Source organism: Hippoglossus stenolepis, chromosome 6, assembly GCF_022539355.2.
Source record: "Hippoglossus stenolepis isolate QCI-W04-F060 chromosome 6, HSTE1.2, whole genome shotgun sequence".
Taxonomy (NCBI): Eukaryota; Metazoa; Chordata; class Actinopteri; order Pleuronectiformes; family Pleuronectidae; genus Hippoglossus; species Hippoglossus stenolepis.
Genome location: NC_061488.1, coordinates 17,435,209 through 17,457,259, shown reverse-complemented (window position 1 = coordinate 17,457,259; position 22,051 = coordinate 17,435,209). Strand labels below are relative to the sequence as shown.

General features: G+C 41.3%; 2 protein-coding genes across 2 annotated transcripts; both read left to right on the top strand.

Moving 5' to 3' along the window:
• Positions 1–4,200: 4,200 nt before the first annotated feature.
• On the top strand, positions 4,201–11,256 carry actr5 (actin related protein 5). Its single transcript, XM_035160321.2, has 9 exons — positions 4,201–5,053; positions 6,361–6,599; positions 7,342–7,511; positions 7,687–7,904; positions 8,145–8,309; positions 9,092–9,196; positions 9,425–9,564; positions 9,782–9,914; positions 10,232–11,256. Exons 1-9 carry the CDS (start codon positions 4,670–4,672, stop codon positions 10,556–10,558), a joined length of 1,881 nt encoding a protein of 626 aa, XP_035016212.1. The 5' UTR covers positions 4,201–4,669; the 3' UTR covers positions 10,559–11,256.
• A 4,870-nt stretch (positions 11,257–16,126) lies between these two features.
• On the top strand, positions 16,127–20,494 carry ndufa4l2a (NDUFA4 mitochondrial complex associated like 2a). Its single transcript, XM_035158233.2, has 4 exons — positions 16,127–16,313; positions 18,646–18,731; positions 19,647–19,707; positions 19,814–20,494. The coding sequence occupies exons 1-4, from the start codon at positions 16,269–16,271 to the stop codon at positions 19,868–19,870; spliced, it is 249 nt and encodes an 82-aa protein (XP_035014124.1). The 5' UTR covers positions 16,127–16,268; the 3' UTR covers positions 19,871–20,494.
• The last annotated feature ends 1,557 nt before the right edge of the window (positions 20,495–22,051 follow it).

The following is a 22,051-nucleotide window of genomic DNA, read 5'->3' as shown; positions in this document are numbered from 1 at the left end:
AATACAAAAGGACGTACACAGATAATAATGGAGATATAAAAACAGTTATAGTCTGGCACCCCTGGCAAATTCTGGAATATACCATCAAAAAATAGAATGTTTTTGCCAAGACTTAAAAGAAGAGGTGATGTTACATAATTCATTATAATTACGAGTGAATGAGATGTCCTGTCGGCCTCGTTGCAAAATAATGATATGAAGAATAACAGAATAACGATAATAAAGAATAACAGGATGTGTGTCACTGTATTGACACACATCCTGTTATTCTTTAGGGGAATAACAGGATGTTAAACCTGATTAAACCTCTTCCCAGGACTGTGGAGGTGCACACACACTGATTTACTTAATCCCTCACATCTCGGTTGGATCTGATGCACCTGCAATGTACACTGTGAACCCCCCCTTAGTTACTGCCATGTATGTGTTAGTGCCCCCCCCCCCACACACACACACACAAATAAAGTATGTCTTCACCTTGTAATCTAATAGTTAATTTTCAGTAATTTAATGGGGACTTGCTTTTTGTCCCTATAAGGAAGACAAGTCCCCACAATGTGAGTGATGTAGGGAGGATTCTCCCGATCATCACTGAGAAATGCATTTTAATATTTTTATATCTAGAAATACCCTTCCCACACACACAGTCACATCTCATGCACTTGTGCACAAACTCCCACACATACATGAATGCATGAATAGTGACAGGTGCACAAACACATTAATCACTCTCTGGCCCAAAAATATCTGCTGGGCTTACAGGGCCATTTGAAGAGAGCAGTAGTGACAGACTGTGTGTGTGTGAGTGTGAGTGTGTGGGCTGTGTGTGTGTGCGTGTGTGTGTGTGTGTGTGTGTGTGTGTGTGTGTGTGTGTGTGTGTGTGTGTGTGTGAGGGAGTGAGTAAGAGAAAGAGAAAGGCAAAGAGATAGAGGTTAGTGTGTGTGTCTAGAGGAATGTGTATGTGTGTGTGTGTGTGTGTGTGTGTGTGTGTGTGTGTGTGTGTGTGTGTGTGTGTGTGTGTGTGTGTGTGTGTGTGTGTGTGTGTGTGTGTGTGTGTGTGTGTGTGGATGCAGGCGTGACAGGGTGCGGAGCAGAGTCATAGAGGTTGCAGGGGGTTTTGTCCACAGTGAGGCTCTGATATATATAAGAAGTGCTCAGAGTCAGGATTGTTATGTAAACTGGTCTCTGCTCCTCCAACTGCCATTTCATCACCCACTCACTCACGGAGGAGTTTTTGCTCCTGTGAACAGGTGAATATTATAAGAAACATTGTAATAAAACAGCGAATACATTTGTAATGGATAACTCTATTGTGACATCACAACGACACAAGATGGATAAAGCCCCATTTTAAATGAGAAAAAGTAGCATCATGTGGTTGCGCCGTTGTTTACAAAAGAAAGTTCTCTGTCGTCATGACAACTGAATGGAAATGATTGCAGTACGCTGTGATTCATAATCACGCACATAATCATCACTGACAGATGTTTTTTCCCCTCAGAGCATTCTGCAAACAAAACAGCATAATGTCAGTGACAAGTCACAGTCTCTTCCTGCCCACACAAACACATGACAGAACCAGAAGTGAGCTGGTGGTTCAGGGTTCCATCCCTGGAGAGAGAGAGGATGCTCGACTGTGAAATATGTGAAAAAGACCTCAGTAGTAAATAAACTGAAATAGAATAAAGAAATCATCTAATTGGCAGATTATTATCCATTAATCCTAAATATGCAGCATTTTCCTGTATTCCCATTGACATTTTCACTGACTTTTCCTCTTTAAATGACATCATGGTCAGTGGGAACAACCCAAAAATAAAATGGAAAGACAATAAATGAACTAGAAATCATGAAAGATGTGATCAAACCCTATTGATCATGAACATTCAACAAAACTGGGTGTAAATCTCACATTATATCCCCCTCCTCCCCCTTCCTCCCTGTCAGTGGGAACTAACAGTCTGCTCATTCCTCCACAAAATGGACGCTGCTTGGCATCAGGCATGGCAGTCCCACAGAGCTTGTAGACTATTAGTTCCCCTGCGCCTCATCACTGCGGCCTGGATGACAAGCACAACAAGCAGAGAGCTGCGAGCAACGTGCACGGACAGCGGCACAATGTCATGTCTTGCCTCCTGGGAGTAATGGACGCCGTGTGTGTGTGTGTGTGTGTGTTTTGGAGGAGAGAACGTAGATGGGGGTGTATTTGTTGTATGAATTTGAGGCCGTATGTGCATGTGTGTGTGCATGTGTGTGCGTGTGTGTTTGAGAGAGTTAGCTGACCCAGATCTGCTTATTAGCATCAGGAGGAGGGGGACGGCAGGCACTTAGAGCTTTGTGCCTGAGCACTGAACTGTGCTCGTGCTTCAGTGTCACACCATTAGACCTCATACAGTAACACCCCTCCCTCCCACACACACACACACACACACACACACACACACACACACACACACACACACACACACACACACACACACACACACACACACACACACACACACACACTTTCCTTCTTTCATCCTTCTTATACTCTGCACCCAAATACCATTGCTGTCCAGGAAATTGACCCCTCACTTCCTACTGTTAATTGCATGTTCTTCTAAGCGAGGGAATCTCTTAAATATGCACAATGAATTAACAAGTAAAAGATAGCAAGAACATAAAGTCTCCAAATGTATAGGACTTGCTATACAAGTCAACACAATACACAGCAGATTGAATAAAATAGCAAAGCAACCATTTATCAAATGGGAATACTGTATATATAATAACATAATTAACTTCAGACATATTTGGAATATTTGGGATTTCAAACAGAAACTTCTATGGGCTGTAACACTGCCTTTGTAAAAATGTCTCTGCATATTAATCTTGAGCCTTTGAAGGGATCTTACAGTTGCAGTCAGCCTCTGCATGTGCAGTGATTTAATCATTGCATTATGTTAGCAGTCAGAATATATTATCAAAGATTAAACTTTAAACACAAGTTAATAAATAGGAGCATATTGAAGGCTGCTGTGAAGAAAAATATTGAAGAATGAAAAAAATGATTATGCTACAATCTGATGCTTCCACTTTAATCCAACGTAGATTATGTTTCACATCGTATTAATCCCTCTCATTAATTCTCACTTCATTAACGGATTGCTGAATTAAATTATGAATGAAAGGTAAAAGTTCTGTGTTGCTAATTTAGGCATCTACCCAATTTATGGAACATGAGAAAATGCTGCACACAAAAATATCAAGCCACGTGGGCAGAAATTCCATCAAGCTTTAGATGATACAATGCAGGGGGATAACAATCAGAGTGTGGGATCTGTAGCACGTCCATTGACTGAGTGGCCTGAAGTGGGGCGTGCAGCATCTCTCATGTGCAGGTGTCCCACATCACCAGCTGAGGCTTCACCCGGTCAGCTGAGAGTAACAGGATGGCAGACGGAGAGAAATCCGGAATCTCAGGCCTGAGGGAAAATGTCTCTCCACATGGTTTCATTCATAATCGACTATGCATGTCCAGTGAATAATCCCAGTTGGGCCCAATTTGAGGTGATGATAACAAAGTCTGTTAGTTTGCATTCAGATTGAAAATAGCTCTGCAGTAAATACAGGGCTTTTTACGACTGCACCAGGGGGACTAGAATTTAAAATGGAGGTCTGTGGATTTGAACAAAATGTGGCTGCACAGCTTGAAACAATGAGTCAGATTTTAGTCGTGCATTGAAATTCCTTGTGCACATTGTAATTTTCTATTCAGCAAATTATTTTTAACATGAGGGAGAAATGTTTTCATTATGCTCATGTACAGTGTGATTTAATGATAAATAGGCTCAATCGGGGAGTTTACCTTAAATTACCAAGATAAATCAATGTGTATCATCTCACACGGTCATATTCCAATCATTGTAGTCGTAGTACGACCCCTGGTGGTAGAAAGTATGTATGTTTCTTTTTTTCCACGTTTATTGTAAATCAGCCTTGATTCATCATGCAAAACAGCGCTGGAACCAACTGCCTGATGGTTATAGACCCAATCATTTTAATTCACAAGTGCTTTTAACCTAATTGTTTTACAAAATCTAGGTCATGCCATCATTTTATTTTATTGTTTAACATTGTTTATCTATTTCATTTGTATTATTTTACTCCTTTAACTTTTCCTTTTTTCTTTTTCAAACACTTTTATCCAGTTCATCTCTTTTGCCTCTTATATTTGCTTCAAATTTCTTTTAAACTTTCTTTTGATGGATTTCATTTTGTCTGTGTTTTTTTTTTATGTCCCTGTACGGCACCTTGAATCTGTGTATGAAATGTGCTTTATAAATAAAAACAGCTCGCCTTGCCTCAATGCACATTCACATGGTATTCATACACAACACTGTTCCTAACATGTGTTGCAGTGCAGACAGACAGATGTGTTAATGATTTGCTGAAGATTAAAATATAAATCCTTGAAATATGGGACATTTTGTTTGCAAACAGTAGAAAACCACAGACTTGTATACTATATGAATTCTACTTATATTTTTTTTAAGTGATGTTAAAATATTTAACAAGTAGTTTGTTGCTGTGCAAAGATTCAAGGCCTTTTTAAGTTAAGGCAGAACTATAGGTCAGCGACGCCAAGCTTCCACTCGGAGGTATTTTGCAGTAGCACCTTTTCAAAATGGCTTCCACGGAGCGACCGGTCTGTCAGATCTTCTCGTTCCAGGACTTCAAAACGTCTCCGGACCCGACGCTCGAGCTCCCCGCCCAAGGCCTGACCCCCACACCGGTCCCGATAGTGATAGATAACGGCTCCTTCCAGACCCGGGCCGGCTGGGCCACGGCGGCGGGGGAGCTGGACTCCCCGCGGCTGCTCTTCAGGTCCGTGGCGGCGCGCAGCAGAGGAGCCGCGCGCAGCGAGACCCAGATCGGCAACGACATCCCGAACCTGGAGCCTCTGCGGTGGCTGCTGAAGAGCCAGTTCGACCGCAACGTGGTGGTCAACTTCGAGATCCAGGAGCTCATCTTCGACCATGTGTTCTCACGTCTGGGCATCAGCTCTGAGGTAACTCTGCCGGGGGGTCGAACATGGTGTCCCCCCCCCCCGCACACATGTGACCAGGAGTTATCTTTGAATACACACGTTAACGTCTAATAACCTTTTATAAATGATTATTATTGTAATCATTCATTTCAATGGAGCTTTTTTTGTTATGCCATTCCTCAAAGTTTCAGCAGGTTTATTTAGGTTGTAAAGTCATAGCATTATTATTATTTATTTTCTTCCTGTTATTATTTCACAAGATCCCAACAGATTATCAGCAACACAGGTTTCCAGTCAGTGAGTTATTTAACTGACACAGACAAATAAAACATAGAGATCCAAGCAATATAAAATGCATTCATATTAAAAAATAAACCATTAGTGGAAAAAAAACAAAAACAGAAATGCACTAAACAATGACCCAGAGCCCAGTGTGACATCTCCATATTCGTTTACTTCAGTTCATTAAGCTTCTGTCTTGGCCTGACAAAAACTTTGAAAATGTACTTGTCCAAATTGTTGCAGATATTGTGACTAATTGTTTGAATTGGAGTTGTAGACTATATCTCATGTACTGGTAAAAGTACCTAAATTCAACTTACCAAAACAGATGTGTTTGGAAATTTCTAACCTTTACAAATGAGAAGTTTGTGTGTTACAAAAAGGCGTTTAATCTCAAAGACGTATATTTAACTTTTCTTCCTGAAGTGACAGGGTTTCCACTTGGTTTAAAGTCTCAAATTCATAAAATTAAATATTTAGGTCTTCAAAAATCCTTAAATAGTTAAAACATTATGTACTAAAGGGCTTAAGTATGTATTAGTAGGTCTTAATAAGCCCTATTCTCATCATTTAGAGAGAAATGTTTTGGTCTCCTGCACAGTTTGTAGTTCTTACTCACAATATTCGATATTAGCACGCTGTGATATAACTACAAACAAGGCCAACATGGAGCTGATAACTGCCTACAAAACTAAAAACCCATAATTGATCTCAGTACACTCAGCTTAGCTGTAGGAAAGATGATGGATATCTTCAGTCTCTACGTGTAGTTTGAGATAACGAGGGTTATTCTCTACTCGGCTACTTCACCCATCTTCAATATTAGGTTAGTGCAAGTAATTAATGGACTCTGATTATCCTTCATATATATCATACTGCCATAGGACTTAAATTTGATCTATTATGGCCTTAAAAAGTTTCAAATTTAACTTTACACACAGTAGCTTTTTGCCATTATCTCTGTTTTACATGTAATGTCAGTGATGACCAGCTGATGATCGCATGACCAGCTGAACTCACAGCTTTTCTTTTCCATGATTTTGCAGGCCGGTGTGGAACATCCCGTTGTGCTCACAGAGGCCCCCTGTAACCCGTTGCACTGTCGGCAGATGATGTCAGAGCTGCTGTTCGAGTGCTACCGCGTCCCGCACGTCTCCTATGGCGTGGACGGCTTGTACAGTTTCTACCACAGTAACGCCCACAGTGGCGTCCATCCAGCCCACACTGGCATCGTTCTGTCCTCGGGATACCACTGCTCTCACATCCTGCCGATCATCAACGGCAGGTGAGGATTCACAGACAAACTGCCTCTGTGTTTTATGTGCTTGTTCAGTTTGTTTGTATTTGTCTCGTTATGATGAGCATTTTTACGGCAGGTCTTTTGACTTGTCATAGTAGGAAGTGTTCAGGTGGAACAAAATAACTTCAACAGCAGCTCTGCTTTGTAAGACATGACAGTGTGACTGGGAACCAGCACGTTGAACACCAGCCCTCATTCATTTTACTGGTGCAGTGGCTGTTCCAAACCTGCCCCTTCGGAATGGGCTGTTTACTTGGCCTGTGGAGATGCTGGTTGCAGTTTTCTTTCTGAAACTGTAAAAGTGACCTGCAGTAATTGAGCCGCAGCAAATAAAGAGTACACAGTACACAGAACCCTGATCAGGTGAATCAGTTGTTGCCGCAACATTTGTATGGGCTGCTGCTACAGAGCGCTGTTTGCCTGTTCATTGAAAAGTTTATTAATATTGAACGTGTGTCCAAACCGCACCAAAGTCTACACTGCATTTCCTTGGACTTTTAACGATACACATGCCAAGAGTGAAGATGATGAGATGAACAGTTCTGGTGACGTGCGATCAACAGACTGACAGACAGAGATTTCTGGAATTAGTAGAGGGATTATTCACACCTGCACTTTTCTTACTCTGACACGTCTTCAGTGATTTGCTTTGGACTTCATTGAGTGCAACCATTCACACCCACTGTTTGTTGTGTACAGTCTAACTTTGATATGGTTTTGATTCCAGGTTGGATGCGGTGAATTGTAAGCGTGTGAATGTGGCTGGGAGCCAGGCAGCATCATACCTGCAGCGCCTCCTCCATCTGAAATACCCAGGTCACCTCGCCGCCATCACACTCAGCCGCATGGAAGAACTGCTGCATGAACACAGTTACACGGCCGTGGATTATCATGAAGGTACAAATTGTCAGTGCAATCAGAAAGCTCCAGTACAGCTCCAAGTTACAGCAGAAATTTACAATCAAGTGTCTGAATAGTTGACTCCCAGTTAATCTTAAATACCATTAACAATCTGTTTACCTTCCTTTCTTTTTTACTTCCTTTCCATTCCCACAATGTTTGTTCCAATTAGAGCTGGAAAAGTGGCGCAGCCCCGCGTTTTATGAGCGGGAGGTGCACCGGATGCAACTCCCCTTCTCGGGTAAGGTGCCCGGTGGATGTGTGAGCGTGGAGGAGAGGCAGGAGAGACGAGCTCAACAGCTTCGACGGCTTCAGGAGATCAATGCTCGCCGCCGGGAAGAGAAGCTGCAGCAGGACCAAGAGAGGCTGGACAGACTGATGGCAGTACAGGCAAGGACCCTGTTGTATCATGGTGTTGTTGTTTATTGCAATACTAGTTTTGCTTTTGTGCTGTTTTATACGTATGGCAGTCCAGATTACAAAGAAGACGACCCAAAGAGATATCTTTCTTTTAAGCTGTTCAGATGACTGTGGATCTATATGGATGTGCAAAATAATGTGGAGCTCTTGTTGAATTGAAAACCCATCTGGTGTGGTCTGCACAGTGATCACAGAGTTTTATGTGTCCAGGAGCTGCTGGACGACGGCCTGTTGGATCATTTTCACAAGCGCCTGGTGGAGCTCAACATGGACTCAGCTGAGGAGCTGCAGTCGTACATCAACAAACTGCAGCTGGCCGTGGAGCAGAGCAGACAGAAGCTGCTGCATAGTGACGGAGCAGAGGGGAAAATCGAGGTGGGTGTTACTCCACCAAATGAGAGGAAAAGGATATAAGATCTTTGCACACCAAGTCCGAAATGGTTGCATGTTAAATAATAAATAGGGCCACATTGTTTCAATCAAGTTTACCCTCTGACCTCAAGTTCCTTAAAGTTTTTGGAACAGCTTTGATTTGCTGCATTTTTTGCATCTGTCAAATGCATTTCAGAGGTTTGTTTGAACTGTTCGGGATCAATTAGATCACAGAAATGAGTTTTCTTCTTTTTAATATGCGGCCTCAGTGCTGGTAGCATATTAAACTGGACCACTGACATCCTGAAATAAACCTGGAAGCGATCGGGATAATTCTGTAGCTCCTTGATCAGAGGATTCTCCTTGTTCCTTTCTTTTTCTTTTGTCAAGAAGTGAGAGAAACACAAAATCATCTTCACTGCTGGACTCCATTTTATCTCCTACTGTGAATTTTCAGAATGAGTAGAATAATAAAAGGCATCTATAATGGAAGAGCTCTGAATGATTGTGAGTGTGAATGTGACTTGTAGTGTTGTGGTTTGCGTGGCTATTGGGACTAGAAAAGTTCATAAAAGAACATTTTTTAAATTCAATATTTTATAAAATGTCAGCAGTCACTTAACTTAGAAGCCTGCAGTGAAAATACAACGACCCAATAATTAATTAGGTCTACACGTCATAACCGTGAATATGATTCGGGGCTCTGGAGGGCTCGTCCTCGTTTGCTACAGCGGATGTACCACGGTTGACAAAATGCCTGAGGCTTTTCTGTCGCTCTCTGCCAGGTGTCTGAGCTGGAGCAGCCGATGGACGAGGGAGACGGAGTGGCACTGATGGATCCTGACTTTCCCGAGGACACGCTGCCAGAAAAACCTGCTAATGTGGTTCAGGTAGTCACACAGAGGGACTGGAACTTCCCAGACTGACATTTAAATCCTCATTAATCCTGTGCAAGCAGTTACCTGCCAGTTTAATGTGTGGCAGGATGTGTGAGAAACATTTTGTCCTTTTGTAATGTTTTTGTGCCAGAACAGTAATGAGCTCATGAGCTGAAACATTGGTGTCAGTACTTCTCAAACAATCATATTGCTGATGAATAACTTGAATCTCGTCTCCAGCCCATGTTCAGCGTGGCGGAGTACCATCAGCTGTTTGTGGGGACGGAGCGTCTGCGGTGCCCAGAGATAATGTTCCAGCCTTCGCTGACCGGAGAGGACCAGATGGGACTGATGGAGACGCTGCAGTACGTCCTGGCCAGGTAATAATACATTTCAGCAAGTTTGCTCACAAAAAAAACACATCACATGTTCATTATACAGCTTATGCACATAACAAACACACACACATGGGTCATATAAATTCACCTTTTTGTTTTTAACACACTGTTTTTCTCTTTTTTCTCTTGAAGATGACCCTTTAAATGTTACAACTCAAAGATATTGATGTTTTTCTTACTTCTTCTATGCTACATACAGGTATACTCCAGAGCAGCAGGAGGCGCTGGTGAGCAATGTGTTTCTGACAGGTGGGAACATGCAGTACCCAGGGATGAAGGAGCGAGTAGAGCGAGAACTGCTGGCGATGAGACCCTTCCAGTCACAGTTCAAGGTACAGCCTATAAACTCTTTAAAACTGCAGGTATCCTTATACTTATAAGATACATTTTTCTGAATGTACCACACATTTTCCTGTTGTCGTTAAAGCGTCTGAACCAATACATTTCCTGCTTCGTTCTTCATATGTAAAAGAAAATCTCCGGACATTTTCCAGTCTGAAAGTGATGTGAAGTAAGAGAAATTGAAAACCAGGCAGTCACTCTCCCCGGTTACGATGGCCAGACACTTTCCAGATTGGGATAGTTTAGTTAATCAGGAGCTAATCTGTTTTCAAATCAATTTAAACTCAACTGGCCGACTCCTCCCTAGGTGACCATGGCGTCGCAGCCGGCCCTGGGCGCCTGGTATGGGGCAAGAGACTGGGCCTTGGAGCATCCACCTGGAGCAGGAGCTGCAGAGGGATGGATCAGCAGACAGGAGTACGAGGAGAAAGGAGGCGAGTATCTGAGCGAGCACTGTGCCTCCAACGTCTTCGTTCCCATGAAGATCGTCAAGCCGCTTCCCGCTCGCCCCGCCGAGCCCTCCATGACCACGGCAGTTTCAACAGGAGCTTCTACCACTGTCTCCACGCTTACGCCTGCCCTGGCTCCCTTCTGTTCTACCGTTGCTGCTGATGTTTCTATGGTTACCTCATAAACTGAGATCTCTTATATAAGGAGTCTTATTTCAGAATCAAGTACAATAAGACTTTAGTCCTTGAGTCTGAAGAAATGAAGATCCATCCATCCATCTATTATCTATACAGCTTTTCCTGTAAGGGTTGAAGGGGGCCGCTGGAGGAAATCCCAGCTGACACTGGGTGAGAGGTGGGATACAACCTGGACCCGCATTGTCCCAACATACAGAGACAAACCATCATGCTCACCTTCACATCTATGGGCAGTTTAGAGTCTTGAATGAACCAACACCAAATCTGTCTTTGTACTGAGGAAGAGTACAAAGTAATATCAGCTGGTATTTAACCCTCCTCCCCCCACGACCCTCGAAGGATAATTGGTATAGATAATGGATAAATAGATGGATAAAACAATATGAGGTCAGAAAAATAAGGGGCGGCCACACACTTCCTGTGTGCTGTGGGTCTGCAGTGTGACCGCACCTCTTCCACCAGTCTATTTTTCTCCAGATACTTTTTTAACTTTGTGAATGGACCAGTTGTGGGTACAGCTTTCTTTTATTTTCATTATGTTGTTGAAAACCACAAGAGACTGTTCATATTGAATGGCCATCGAATGATCTTTAAAGGTCCCATTAGGAATATATGTGTTTTGTATACTGTAAATAGAATTTGTTTGTGTTTTCATAAAAAAAATGGATTTTCACTCATGGAAAAACGTGTTTGCTTTGAATGACTTTCTTGATTAAGTTGAACAAGTAAATGGCTCCAAATCTGGACCAATAAAAGCAACAATATTGTCATGGATACACGACAGCAGACGAGAGAACCAAGTTTTATTATTACTATGCAGCCTATAATTATACGGTGTTGCAGTGTAGTGTTTCACCACTAGATGGCACAGATTAACACTATGTCACTGTCCTCAGCCTCCAAAGAGTCAACTGAGCTCCTGTGTTGTGTGAGCAGCATGATCACAGTAGTAGATCCACTATACAGACCTCTAAAGTCCGATCTGATAGATGTTTTTCATGGGGTTTCATCTCATAGAGCTGCTGTGGTTTCCACGACTGCTATGGAACTAAATGAGCTTTGTTTTTAATGCAAGACTCTACACTCACAGTTTAATCTGCTTAATATTCACAAGAACAGCAATAACCTTTGACCCTTGATACTGTGGATTCATCATCATCATCATAATGATTAGAGTTGAGCTCACTCTGGTCTAATCTGAAGGTTTGGACTCGGACTGAAGGAGCCGGCAGGTGCAGGTACACTCACTCACACTCACACACTCACTCACAAACTCACTCACTCACTCACTCACGGCAGAGTGGGCCTAATCAGAGCCAAACCAGGCATGCGACTGCCGAGTGATTGGCTCAAATTTAGCAAAGCGGGATTAAATAGGAAAAACAAGACAATCTTTTATGCGTAAAAGTAACTAAAGAGGATTTATTTCTATGGCTACATTTCAGCAACGCTTTCCTAATGATATTACGGAGAAAAATATAACTTCAACTGCCTGTGCTGTTCGACAATAATTATGTTAAATGTTTTTTATTTCCATATGAAACATAGTCATCATGCTTGACCACCATTGTATCATAAAGTAGCAGTTGAATCATCTCTGGAAGTGTATTGATCAGAGGTATTTAGAAATACAGAGACACATTTGATAGTCACAATATCTGTGGTTATAATCTGCATTGTGATTCTTCTGAGACTTTTTTTTGATAAATCAAAAAGCAAACACACCCCACACAGGTGCTGATATGGTGCCGACTTACATCCGTGTTCACACCTGCTTCCTCCTCAACCTCTCCCCTCCTTATTTTCTCTGCTGTGTGCACTGTCACCTCGCTGCCGTGTCTGTGATGCACAAGTCAAATTTACTGCTCGGGCCAATAAACGTCATCATTAGGTGAGGTGGTTTCAAACAGCTCAGGGGATCCTGTAGAGACGCCATGTACATGCTGTGTATTTTTAAACAAGCCTGCACCCTGTTGGACCCTGTTTGGGCCCACAGTGTTGTACAGTGTCTAATTAGGGGAGGATTTATCTGTGAGCTGCAGTGTTGTAGGTCAGCAGGAACAGCAGACGGGGCCGAGCTCGTGTCACACGATCATGTATTTTTGCGTAAAACTTGTCAAAATGTCTGAGTAATGCATGTTCCCTTTCTCTTCCTCTCTTTCACTCTCTCTCTCTCCCTCTCTCTCAGTACAGATGGGTCTTCATGGTTACAGAGATTAAAATAGCCTGTTTGCAGAGTGTCTTGTTGGCATAGTTACATAGAAGTTACCAGGTAGAGGCAGGTTTTGAGTTAAATCCAGCCTGATGTAAGCCACTGTATCCATGTTTCCTCTGATCCAGTCTGTGCTAAAGAAAACCTTGTTTGAGGCTGGGAAGCCAGTGAGGGATCGTGTCATAAGTTATAGTGACTTTCACTTCATTAACTCCACAAAAGAGGTTTTCGTCTGTTTGTTTTCTTATTTAGCAAAAACTACTCAACCAATTACCATTACATTTTGTGGAGGGTCGGGGCATGACCCAAGGATGAAGACATTCCCCCATCCGGGGTGGATCCAGCATTTAGTTTTCCTTTCTTTTACATTGTGAGATATAGGGTGTTTTTCAACATTGTTGTTAAATTTCTTTGAAAGATAATCCATGGATCTTGATGAAAAAATCGAACATGTCAAGGGGACTGACATGAGTGCCGCAAATTGGTGCAGATCCAAATACAAATCATGGTTTAGTGAATTTAAATGGGGTTTGATTAGCCGACTGTTGGCATTGGTGGAGGTGACCTCTAGTAAGTGCTTTTCTAGTTGACGTACACTGTCGAAGGTGAATGGTAATGTGGCTGCAGCATGAACCTACATTTCGTGATCCCTTCTCAGCAAAGCTTACTGGATATGAAAATGTGTAACAATCATGTAAACAAGTATTTGTTTTATTTTGTCTTATTGTTTATTCAAGCAAAAGTTGCATCTACAAAATTTAACAATTTAAACACTCCTATGATGATAGGATGTGAAATAAATGTAATGGAATGAAAAGTACAGGGAATCACTCTGAGGTGTATTGCAGTGAAAGTAGCATAAAGTGATTCTCAAGTTAAGTACAGCCCTTGTGCAAATTGGTTGCTTTGCAGCACTGAAAATCATAAAAAAAACTATTTCGGGTTGAAGTGTCCATATGAGATTCCCGGACGTCTGATGCCAAATCAAGCAGAAGCAGATTACTCATCATGTTCTTCAAAGATGTCAAAGTTTGACAAACTCTTCATTGTCTTGTGGGAATTTGTGGCTCATCAGCTCAGTTCTGTTTGTCTGTTTCATCTCAAATGTCAGGGCTTCCCATGAGAACGATGGGAGCATGTGAAGACCCTGCTGATCCTTTCGACAACACTGGCCTCAAGGCATATTAAAGTGACCAAAAGATGATTTTTACATTTTCTGGACATGAACTGAAGTTTGACTGAAAGATTAGAGTCAGTCCAAAAACCTATGATCTATGTATGTGAAAATGTAGAATCTATCTTTTATTCATATGCAGACAGATGTTAATAGAGATGAACCAAAATGTCGTCTGGACCTAAAACACCTTTTGTGTGGAGAAAGATTTGTTTATGTTTGATATAAGAAAGTAGTTAAACTGTAAACTGTGTACAGTGAATGGAGTCTCTGGATATCTGCTGTTTACCCTGAATCATAACACTGATATGTTCCTTTAAAGTGCTTAAAACATAAACATAATTATGCTTTCATTTAATTATATCTGTTAAAGGGATACTCCACTCAAAATGTGTCTATTCCTGAGTATGAAACCCTCTAGTACAGTCGTTTTGAATGATTCCTACAAAACAGTTTGTAGTTTGCTGCATGTTAAATTAGCAATTTCCTCTCATGTGTCATGAATAGTTAGTTTAGCCAGAACCTTTGAAATACATTTATTTTGAACAGAATAGGTATTTGATTTGACTGTGGGGAAAGTTGACTATGTTGCAGGAGAAGTTTCTGTGAATGTTTCATACTTTTTTATACAACTGTGATAACTTTTAGAATCTTTTGTAACCCAACCTCAAACTTTTCAGAGCCACGTTTTCATCCTGACAGGAGGAGCTGTACTGTAGGTGTCTGATATTGAACAGGTAGACTCTGGATATAGTAAACTGTCAGGTTGGCTGCAGTTTAGCTCATAAACCCCACTTCCTCCATGTTAGTGGATGGGACAAACTAAAAAGTTAACGTTTCCAGGATATTTTGGCTTCATTTCTGGATAATGAGAGGCGTTGTCTGCCTTTTTCATCTTTAACACACATCTTGTGTCTTTACTGTCGTAAGACGTGAGACAGACGCCTGTAATTAATATTGAATCATCTCTGCAGTTGAAAACAAAGTGCTCCTGTGTCCAATTGAATTATAATTATATTATTTTATAGAATCATAGACACAGGTCCATTAGGTTTTCTCTGTTTGATGTAAACACACAGGTAAGTGTACATGTCAGTGTCAGTCAGTGACAGAAGAACTGCAAAACACAGCAGTTTGACTTTTGTAGCGTCTTTTGGCAGAGATTGTATGAAGTTTTCATCCAGGCAGAACCATGTGATGATTTCATGCAATGTTTTTCAGCTTTGACCCTTTTAGATGAGGATGTTTTCAATGGGATTAAGATCTGATAATGATCCAATCTGATCCCAAAAAACAAAAAAACAACGACCTGAGAATTAACTTTTAATTGATTTTTAAGGAACAACACATTTTTTTCAACCTCTCTCAGATGTGCGTTCAGGTCTGTGCTGACTTTCCTAATGCGCTGAAGTCCTAATAAGATACTAACATGGTGACTGTGGTCCGTAATATTTTTTGGAGTGTCACTGGACCTTGGTTTGCCAAGATAATCACTCCAGGAAACTGTAATCAGCTGGAAGTGGTTTTGAGAGAGAGACAAAATGAAAGGATTGTGGAAAAACAACAGACTTCTGTGCAGGTGTCTATGTTTTCAATTGAGGTCTTTCTTCATGTGTTTCTATTTTATTTTACCATGAATAGTGTCCCGCTGCATTTTAATGACTTGATTTTTGAGTTTGTGTTTAAATGTTGTTTTTTTGTGTTTAGAGCTTTACTCTTCTGAGATGGTATTTTATTCTCTTTATCTTTGTTGTCACAGTTTTCAAGTGAACTGTGTTTTTACTGTGTGTTTGGGCATATCTGTATACATAGTCTTTTTGCACTGTTATCTTTACTGATGTGTACAAACTGAAGAAGTTCATCCACACATACATGTATATCCCCCAGTGGCCTTTAAAAGGCCACAGAGTTTGTATGCTTTTCTATTTCCTCCATTCAGCTCCCAAAGGGACGAAAAGTCTTCAGTCTTGATGAAGGAAATGAGGGAGAACAGGCCTCGGAGTTCTCTGCAGGACAATACACAACTTATTCTGATCAAACATCCTGATATGACTAATGAGTTCCAAGGATGAAACCTTGATTTTCAAGTAGAAACTGTTGCACAGTCTAATCAGTCTAATCCCCCCAACGAGGGAGCAATCAGACATAAATGACCTCTTTCTCCACCCCCTCCTCCACTCCTCCCTCCCCATGCAGAGAACAACAGGTCCCAACCCTGTCAGTGCACAGCTCTGCAAAGCCTGTGCTTGTTGATAACAAGGGCCTAAATTACTGACTTTATAATAAAATCATTTCTTCCTGAACTGGAGAGATGATATTTCGGACAGCTGTAGAGCATGCTAAAAGGCACCCCGGCGTAAGTAATCTTTATTTACTTCCTATTTTTTGGTTTTTAAATGTTTTCATGTTTTTTGCAAAGTGGTAATTACCCTGTTTTCAAAGTAAAATGCTTAAACATGTGGATCAAGTTAGATCAGGGAACCAATCAAAGTGTCTGAACTGCACAATTTCCTTAATTTCATTCATGAAAGTATAATAAAATAAAACAACCAGGCAGAAATGTCTAATCAACATGAAAATGAATGAAATGTGGATGTGCTACACTGAATGCAATCAGCTTCTGACCAGCTCCTGTATTTTTTTATTTTGTTTCATTTCTATTCTGTCAGAGCAGTGCACATTAACTACATTAATATCAATGTAAATACAGTTAGGTTAACTCTATAACTTTTGTAGTCCCTTTTATTAGTCCCTGTATTGAGTGGATCTGTTTTACTGTTACACACAGAATAAAGAAATGTGATGTAAATTAAACTGTATGCAGCAGGGCAGCTTACTGAAGCTAATTTGCAGCCCCTGCACCCGGTAAGTCTTTTAAATTCCGATCAAAACTCAAGTTTTATAGCACTAACACATTGTCAAAACCTTATTAGAGTGTTGGTAAATGTATTAGTCAAACTAAGAGGCAAAAATCTTATGTTGTATCATTTCATTTTTATTCAGTTGCTTTGGTGTCTCATTTAAATTCAAGTCAAACTGAGTCTTTTTAAACTCTGGGACTTTTACAAACCACCCAAATCTAAACTGACAAAAAATCTCAGCATTTGGGAAACGAGTAGTTGGAATGAAATAAATATAAGTTGTCCCTGCAGGGGACGGGATTACCTCTGCTTTTCTTTTTTTTTTACCACCTCTGCTGTCAGAGAACAGAGTGACAGAGTTTTAACTTCTTGTCATCAGCGTCCCAGGAGAAGGACACAGCGAGAGAGAGACACTGCAGGGAAGAAATCCCTATGAGACTCCACCAGAGCTCCTTAATATCATCAGAACAGACTAACAGGCAGAGAGACAGACAGCAAGAGAGAAAAAGGGAGAGAGAGAGAGAGAGTAGCTGCAGGGAGCAAATCCCTGTGAGCCTCAAAAAGCTGCAAGTTACAACAGACCGACAGACAGAGATGAGACAGACTGTTGAAGCCAGAGTCAGACGGGACCACACACAGCACGGAGACGGACAGACAGATGGAGAGTTTATCAGATAGTTTGCAGGTGTGTCCAAATCACCCACAACTTAAAGTATATAAAGTGGAAAAGGTTTAGATAAACACAGCCCTTTCCTCATATACTGTCCATTGCTGCAGCACCTCTTCTCAGCCTCTGTCTGAAAAGCTTGGTTTTAGCTTCTGTCTCTTTAAGCCCCCCCTCCTGATAATGAACAGTCTGCTCTGATGTTGTCAAGGGGCTCCATAGCGTCCCCCAAACACAGAGTCAAGTTGGGATTATTAAAGAAACCCTCCCAGTACGTTTCACATGAAGAAACAATAACTGGTTGACATGTGTATCATATTTAGACCAAACCGTAAACCCATGCACCAAGAAGCCAGACATTTTGAAATTAGTCGACACATCTCATCTGTAGGTTAAACACTGTATGAACCTATAGAGATAGGAGACTATTTGTTGAAATTAGCATATCATCTTTATTCATGTAGGGTAGCTGTCGGAGCATAACGGTGTTGTACGGCAGTTGGCTTAACAGTAAAATGAAAATGCACAAACATGGATAAAACAGACATCAGGCCACAATGTGCAGGTTCAGTCAAAATTAGTTCGATGGTAAAACACAACTTTTACAGGATAAACAAAAAAAGATGTCATGTTTAAAATTTACACTTACTGGTAGGGAATTTATTTTATGTAAATATACTCCATACTTGAATGCTGAGCACATTTAGGTTTGACTGTGTAACCAACCAACCAACCAACCAACCAACCAACCAACCAACCAACCAACCAACCAAAACTAGCCAATCAACTAACCAACCAACCAACCAACCAACCAATTACCAACCAACCTGCCAATCAACTAACCAACCAATCAACCAACCAACCAACAACTAGCCAATCAACTAACCAACCAACCAACCAATTAACCAACCAACCTGCCAATCAACTAACCAGCCAACCAACCAACCAACCAACCAACCAACCAACTAGCCAATCAACTAACCAACTAACTAACCAACCAACCAACCAACCAACCTGCCAGCCAGCCAACCAACCAATCAAGTGTCAATCAGAGAGTCGTATTGCCTCTGGCAGTTTTCGATTTCTGAAAAAGTCAAAATAAACTAGAATACCATTACATTTAAGAAGTGTAACCTTTTGATTTTCTCTCTCTCTGCCTTCAGCTCATCCCCCAGTTCTTCTTCATCTGTTTGGGACTAGGCGGTGCGGCTGTGTATCTGTTCCGCTTGGCCAGAGGACCCTATGTTGTGTAAGGTCCTTCAAAATATTCAATCTGACTTATGATATTATGCAATAAAAAAATGAGTGTGATGACAAAAATGTGTGATGTCAGTATGATTCTTGCTTCTTTCATGGGCATTCAAATTGGAACATCTGTATTTTCTAATTGTTAAACATCGTTTTTTTGGATCCAGTGCCTCACTGAGCACAAAGAATCAGCTGACAACTTGTCAATAAACGTGTTAAGACACCGGTTAAGTTCTGTTTTCACATTAATAAGGAAATATTCCTTTTAGCCTCATTAAAGTCAGACTTCATTCCTGTCAGATTGAAATGAAGATGTGTTATCATTTTAATGAGGCTTGTGGAGGGCAGACGGACACTTTTCACCATGATTAAACACAGAGATCTGTTTTCTGAGTGTTGCTGACCACAGGGTGCCTGTGCTTGGTCTCATTCCTCCCTCCACCCGCCTCTTGTTTGGACGTCCTCTCCTCCCGCTGCTATCCAAACTGTTGATCTGCTCATAATGATACTCCAATAACAGCACAGCACAGCTAAGTGCTTTTAAGAAGAGCGCACGGGATGGTGCACCGCTGCAGGTCTTTCATCACTTCTTTACAGCAGCTGACTGTTTACAGGCTTGATGAAATTATGAGAGCGAGCGTCCTGGTGGCGGCACAGCGGGATTAAAGCACGCACTGTGCGCTGAGTTTGAATGTGACCCTCAACTTCTGTTTTATCTTATTTTATTTTTTATTTTGTGTGCTATCTAACTAAGCAGGGATGGAATAAAGCAGCTCTCAGGGGTATCAGTATCAGCGGGGGGATGAATATTGGCGTGCTAGTTCTGAAATGAGAGCTTTGTTCATGTAGATCAGATTCTTAAACAGCCTGACACGATGCCAGTTTATCTGAAGTTTGTTCATTTGTTTGTGTTTAGCTGGAACAAGAACAACAACCCTGAGCCTTGGAATAAACTTGACCCCACATATCAGTACAAGGTAAATAAAGACACAGCGTTACACACTAACTATAATCTACATTTTTGTTTGGATGCAGATATTATAACATCGAGATTCTGTTTCTTTTGATCTTCTTCTTCCTCAGTTTGTCGCCGTCAACACAGACTACAAAAACTTGAAGAAGGATGGACCTAAGTTTTAAATCAGAGTTTACACGTCTTAGAAAATCCTAATCCAGGGTCAGATTCATCCAGCTCCTCTCCTCATCCTGGGTCAGGCTCCTTAAACCTAAAGTGTCACTGGTGATAACATGGTAACATTGATAATACAAGTGAGATTGTCACATAATAATTCAATGTATCACATATGATTCATGTATGTACATTCTTCCTCCATGTCTAAACCTTCCTGGTCTGTTTTGCTCATAAATCATAAAGGACACTTAGTATTTTGTTAACTATGCCGCAGGGTTTTAGAAGTATTAATGCATTCATTTTTCTCTTGGCATCTCTCACACTCTGATGTGCTTCTCTAAGTTTTTTGTTCTCATTTTCAGTGTCTGAAGGTTAAATGCAGAACAGTGTTGCTTCTGCCGCTGAGAAACTTGTGTCTCATATTCTTCAAGTGTGGAGCTTTTAAATGTACAAACTTCTTATTAAATTACACTTTACCCTGCTGCAGCTCACTGGAGTTAATGAGACTGAATTGCACGTGTTTCTTCTGTGTTTAGCAGCCTCTAATGTCCACAATGTCTCTGTAAGCTATGAAAATGGTAGTGATGCATAAACAAAGCTGTATTCTTTCAATAAAGAAACCGTCAGATTCATGTTTGGATGAGAGTATTATTCATCACACACGCACACACACACACACACACACACACACAAGTTTTTTTGTAGTTATCCTTATTTGGACTTTGCTTTGCTTTGACTTCCATTCATTATGGACAGCTCAACCAAATTCTTATCCCTAACATTAACCATGCTCACTACAGGACTAACCCTAAGCTTCACCTAACCACGTTTCACATCTTACATCTGATCTTAACCGGGACCTCTGAAAATTAGGTTTTGCCTAATTACGACCAAGCTTTGGTCCCCATGAGGTTTACTGGGGTCTTCATGAGATACACTCACACTCACACACACACACACACACACACACACACACACACACACACACACACACACACACACAGACAGGTGACTTTCACCTGCACGGCACACAGTTAGATAAGGATCTTTTTCCACTTCGTATCAGTATCAACTCTGATGGAACAAATCCATCTGCAGTGCAGCTATCACTTTGCAGCCTGATGATTGGTGCTTCTACGACCACCTTTAGTGCAGTGTGTGTGTGTGTGTGTGTCTCCATGTGCAACAGTGTATGTGTGTGACAGCAGCCCTGTGTCTTTGATCATTGGCAACAGTGGCAGGATGTTGAACAGTCCCTCAGCATGGCGTTGATGTATGACAGCAGAGCACACTGTGTAAAACCTGAGCACACACACACACACACACACACACACACACACACACACACACACACACACACACACACACACACACACACACACACACACACACACACACACACACACACACACACACACACACACGCACACAGTCAACATCCAGGTACTAATGTGTCTGCAGTTTGCAGAAACAAGCACACAGAGCACACGTAGGATGAAAATGAAACGGTCTTGATCCATTAGGAACGACATCTGTGAAGGTTTAATCTTTAAAAATAGCCACATAAAGAAGAAAAGATGGTTACAGACTGAAATTAAATAAACAGTAAAGAAATCAAACCTCTGTTTCTTCCATTCTTACTTTGTTGTGAACTGAATACTGAAAAAAGTGCTAATTCAAAAATGATCCTGCAAATGAAGAAAGATTATGTTAAAACTAACATAAATCTGTGGGAACGCTCATAATTTGTCAGTCCATAACTTCAAACTCCCTCTCTCACGCTTTATTCTCTTCCTCAGTAACTACCTCACTACCTCTGAAGGATAAATGAAACAAACTTTTCGAATTTTTACAGTTACTCTGAGCTTTGTTCAGTGAAGGTGAGATTCGTGTTTCATCCTCTTAAGAAACCTCAGACTCTCCTTCGGCTCCGTGCTCGTATTCATCTCAGTCGGCTGTGGGCTCTCCGCCCCGTAACGCAACAAAACGAGGGAATGAGGCGAGAATAAGAATAACGTAGATCCCCCTAAAAAAACATCCTTCTTGTGAACGCAACAGGGAAAGTTGCAGCAACAAGGAGAGGTCTGGTGACCTCGAACGATGGAAAATGTGGGATCAAATGATTTCCCTAAAGGATATTCAAAGGCCTAAAGATTAACACACACACACACACGCACACACTGCGTCAA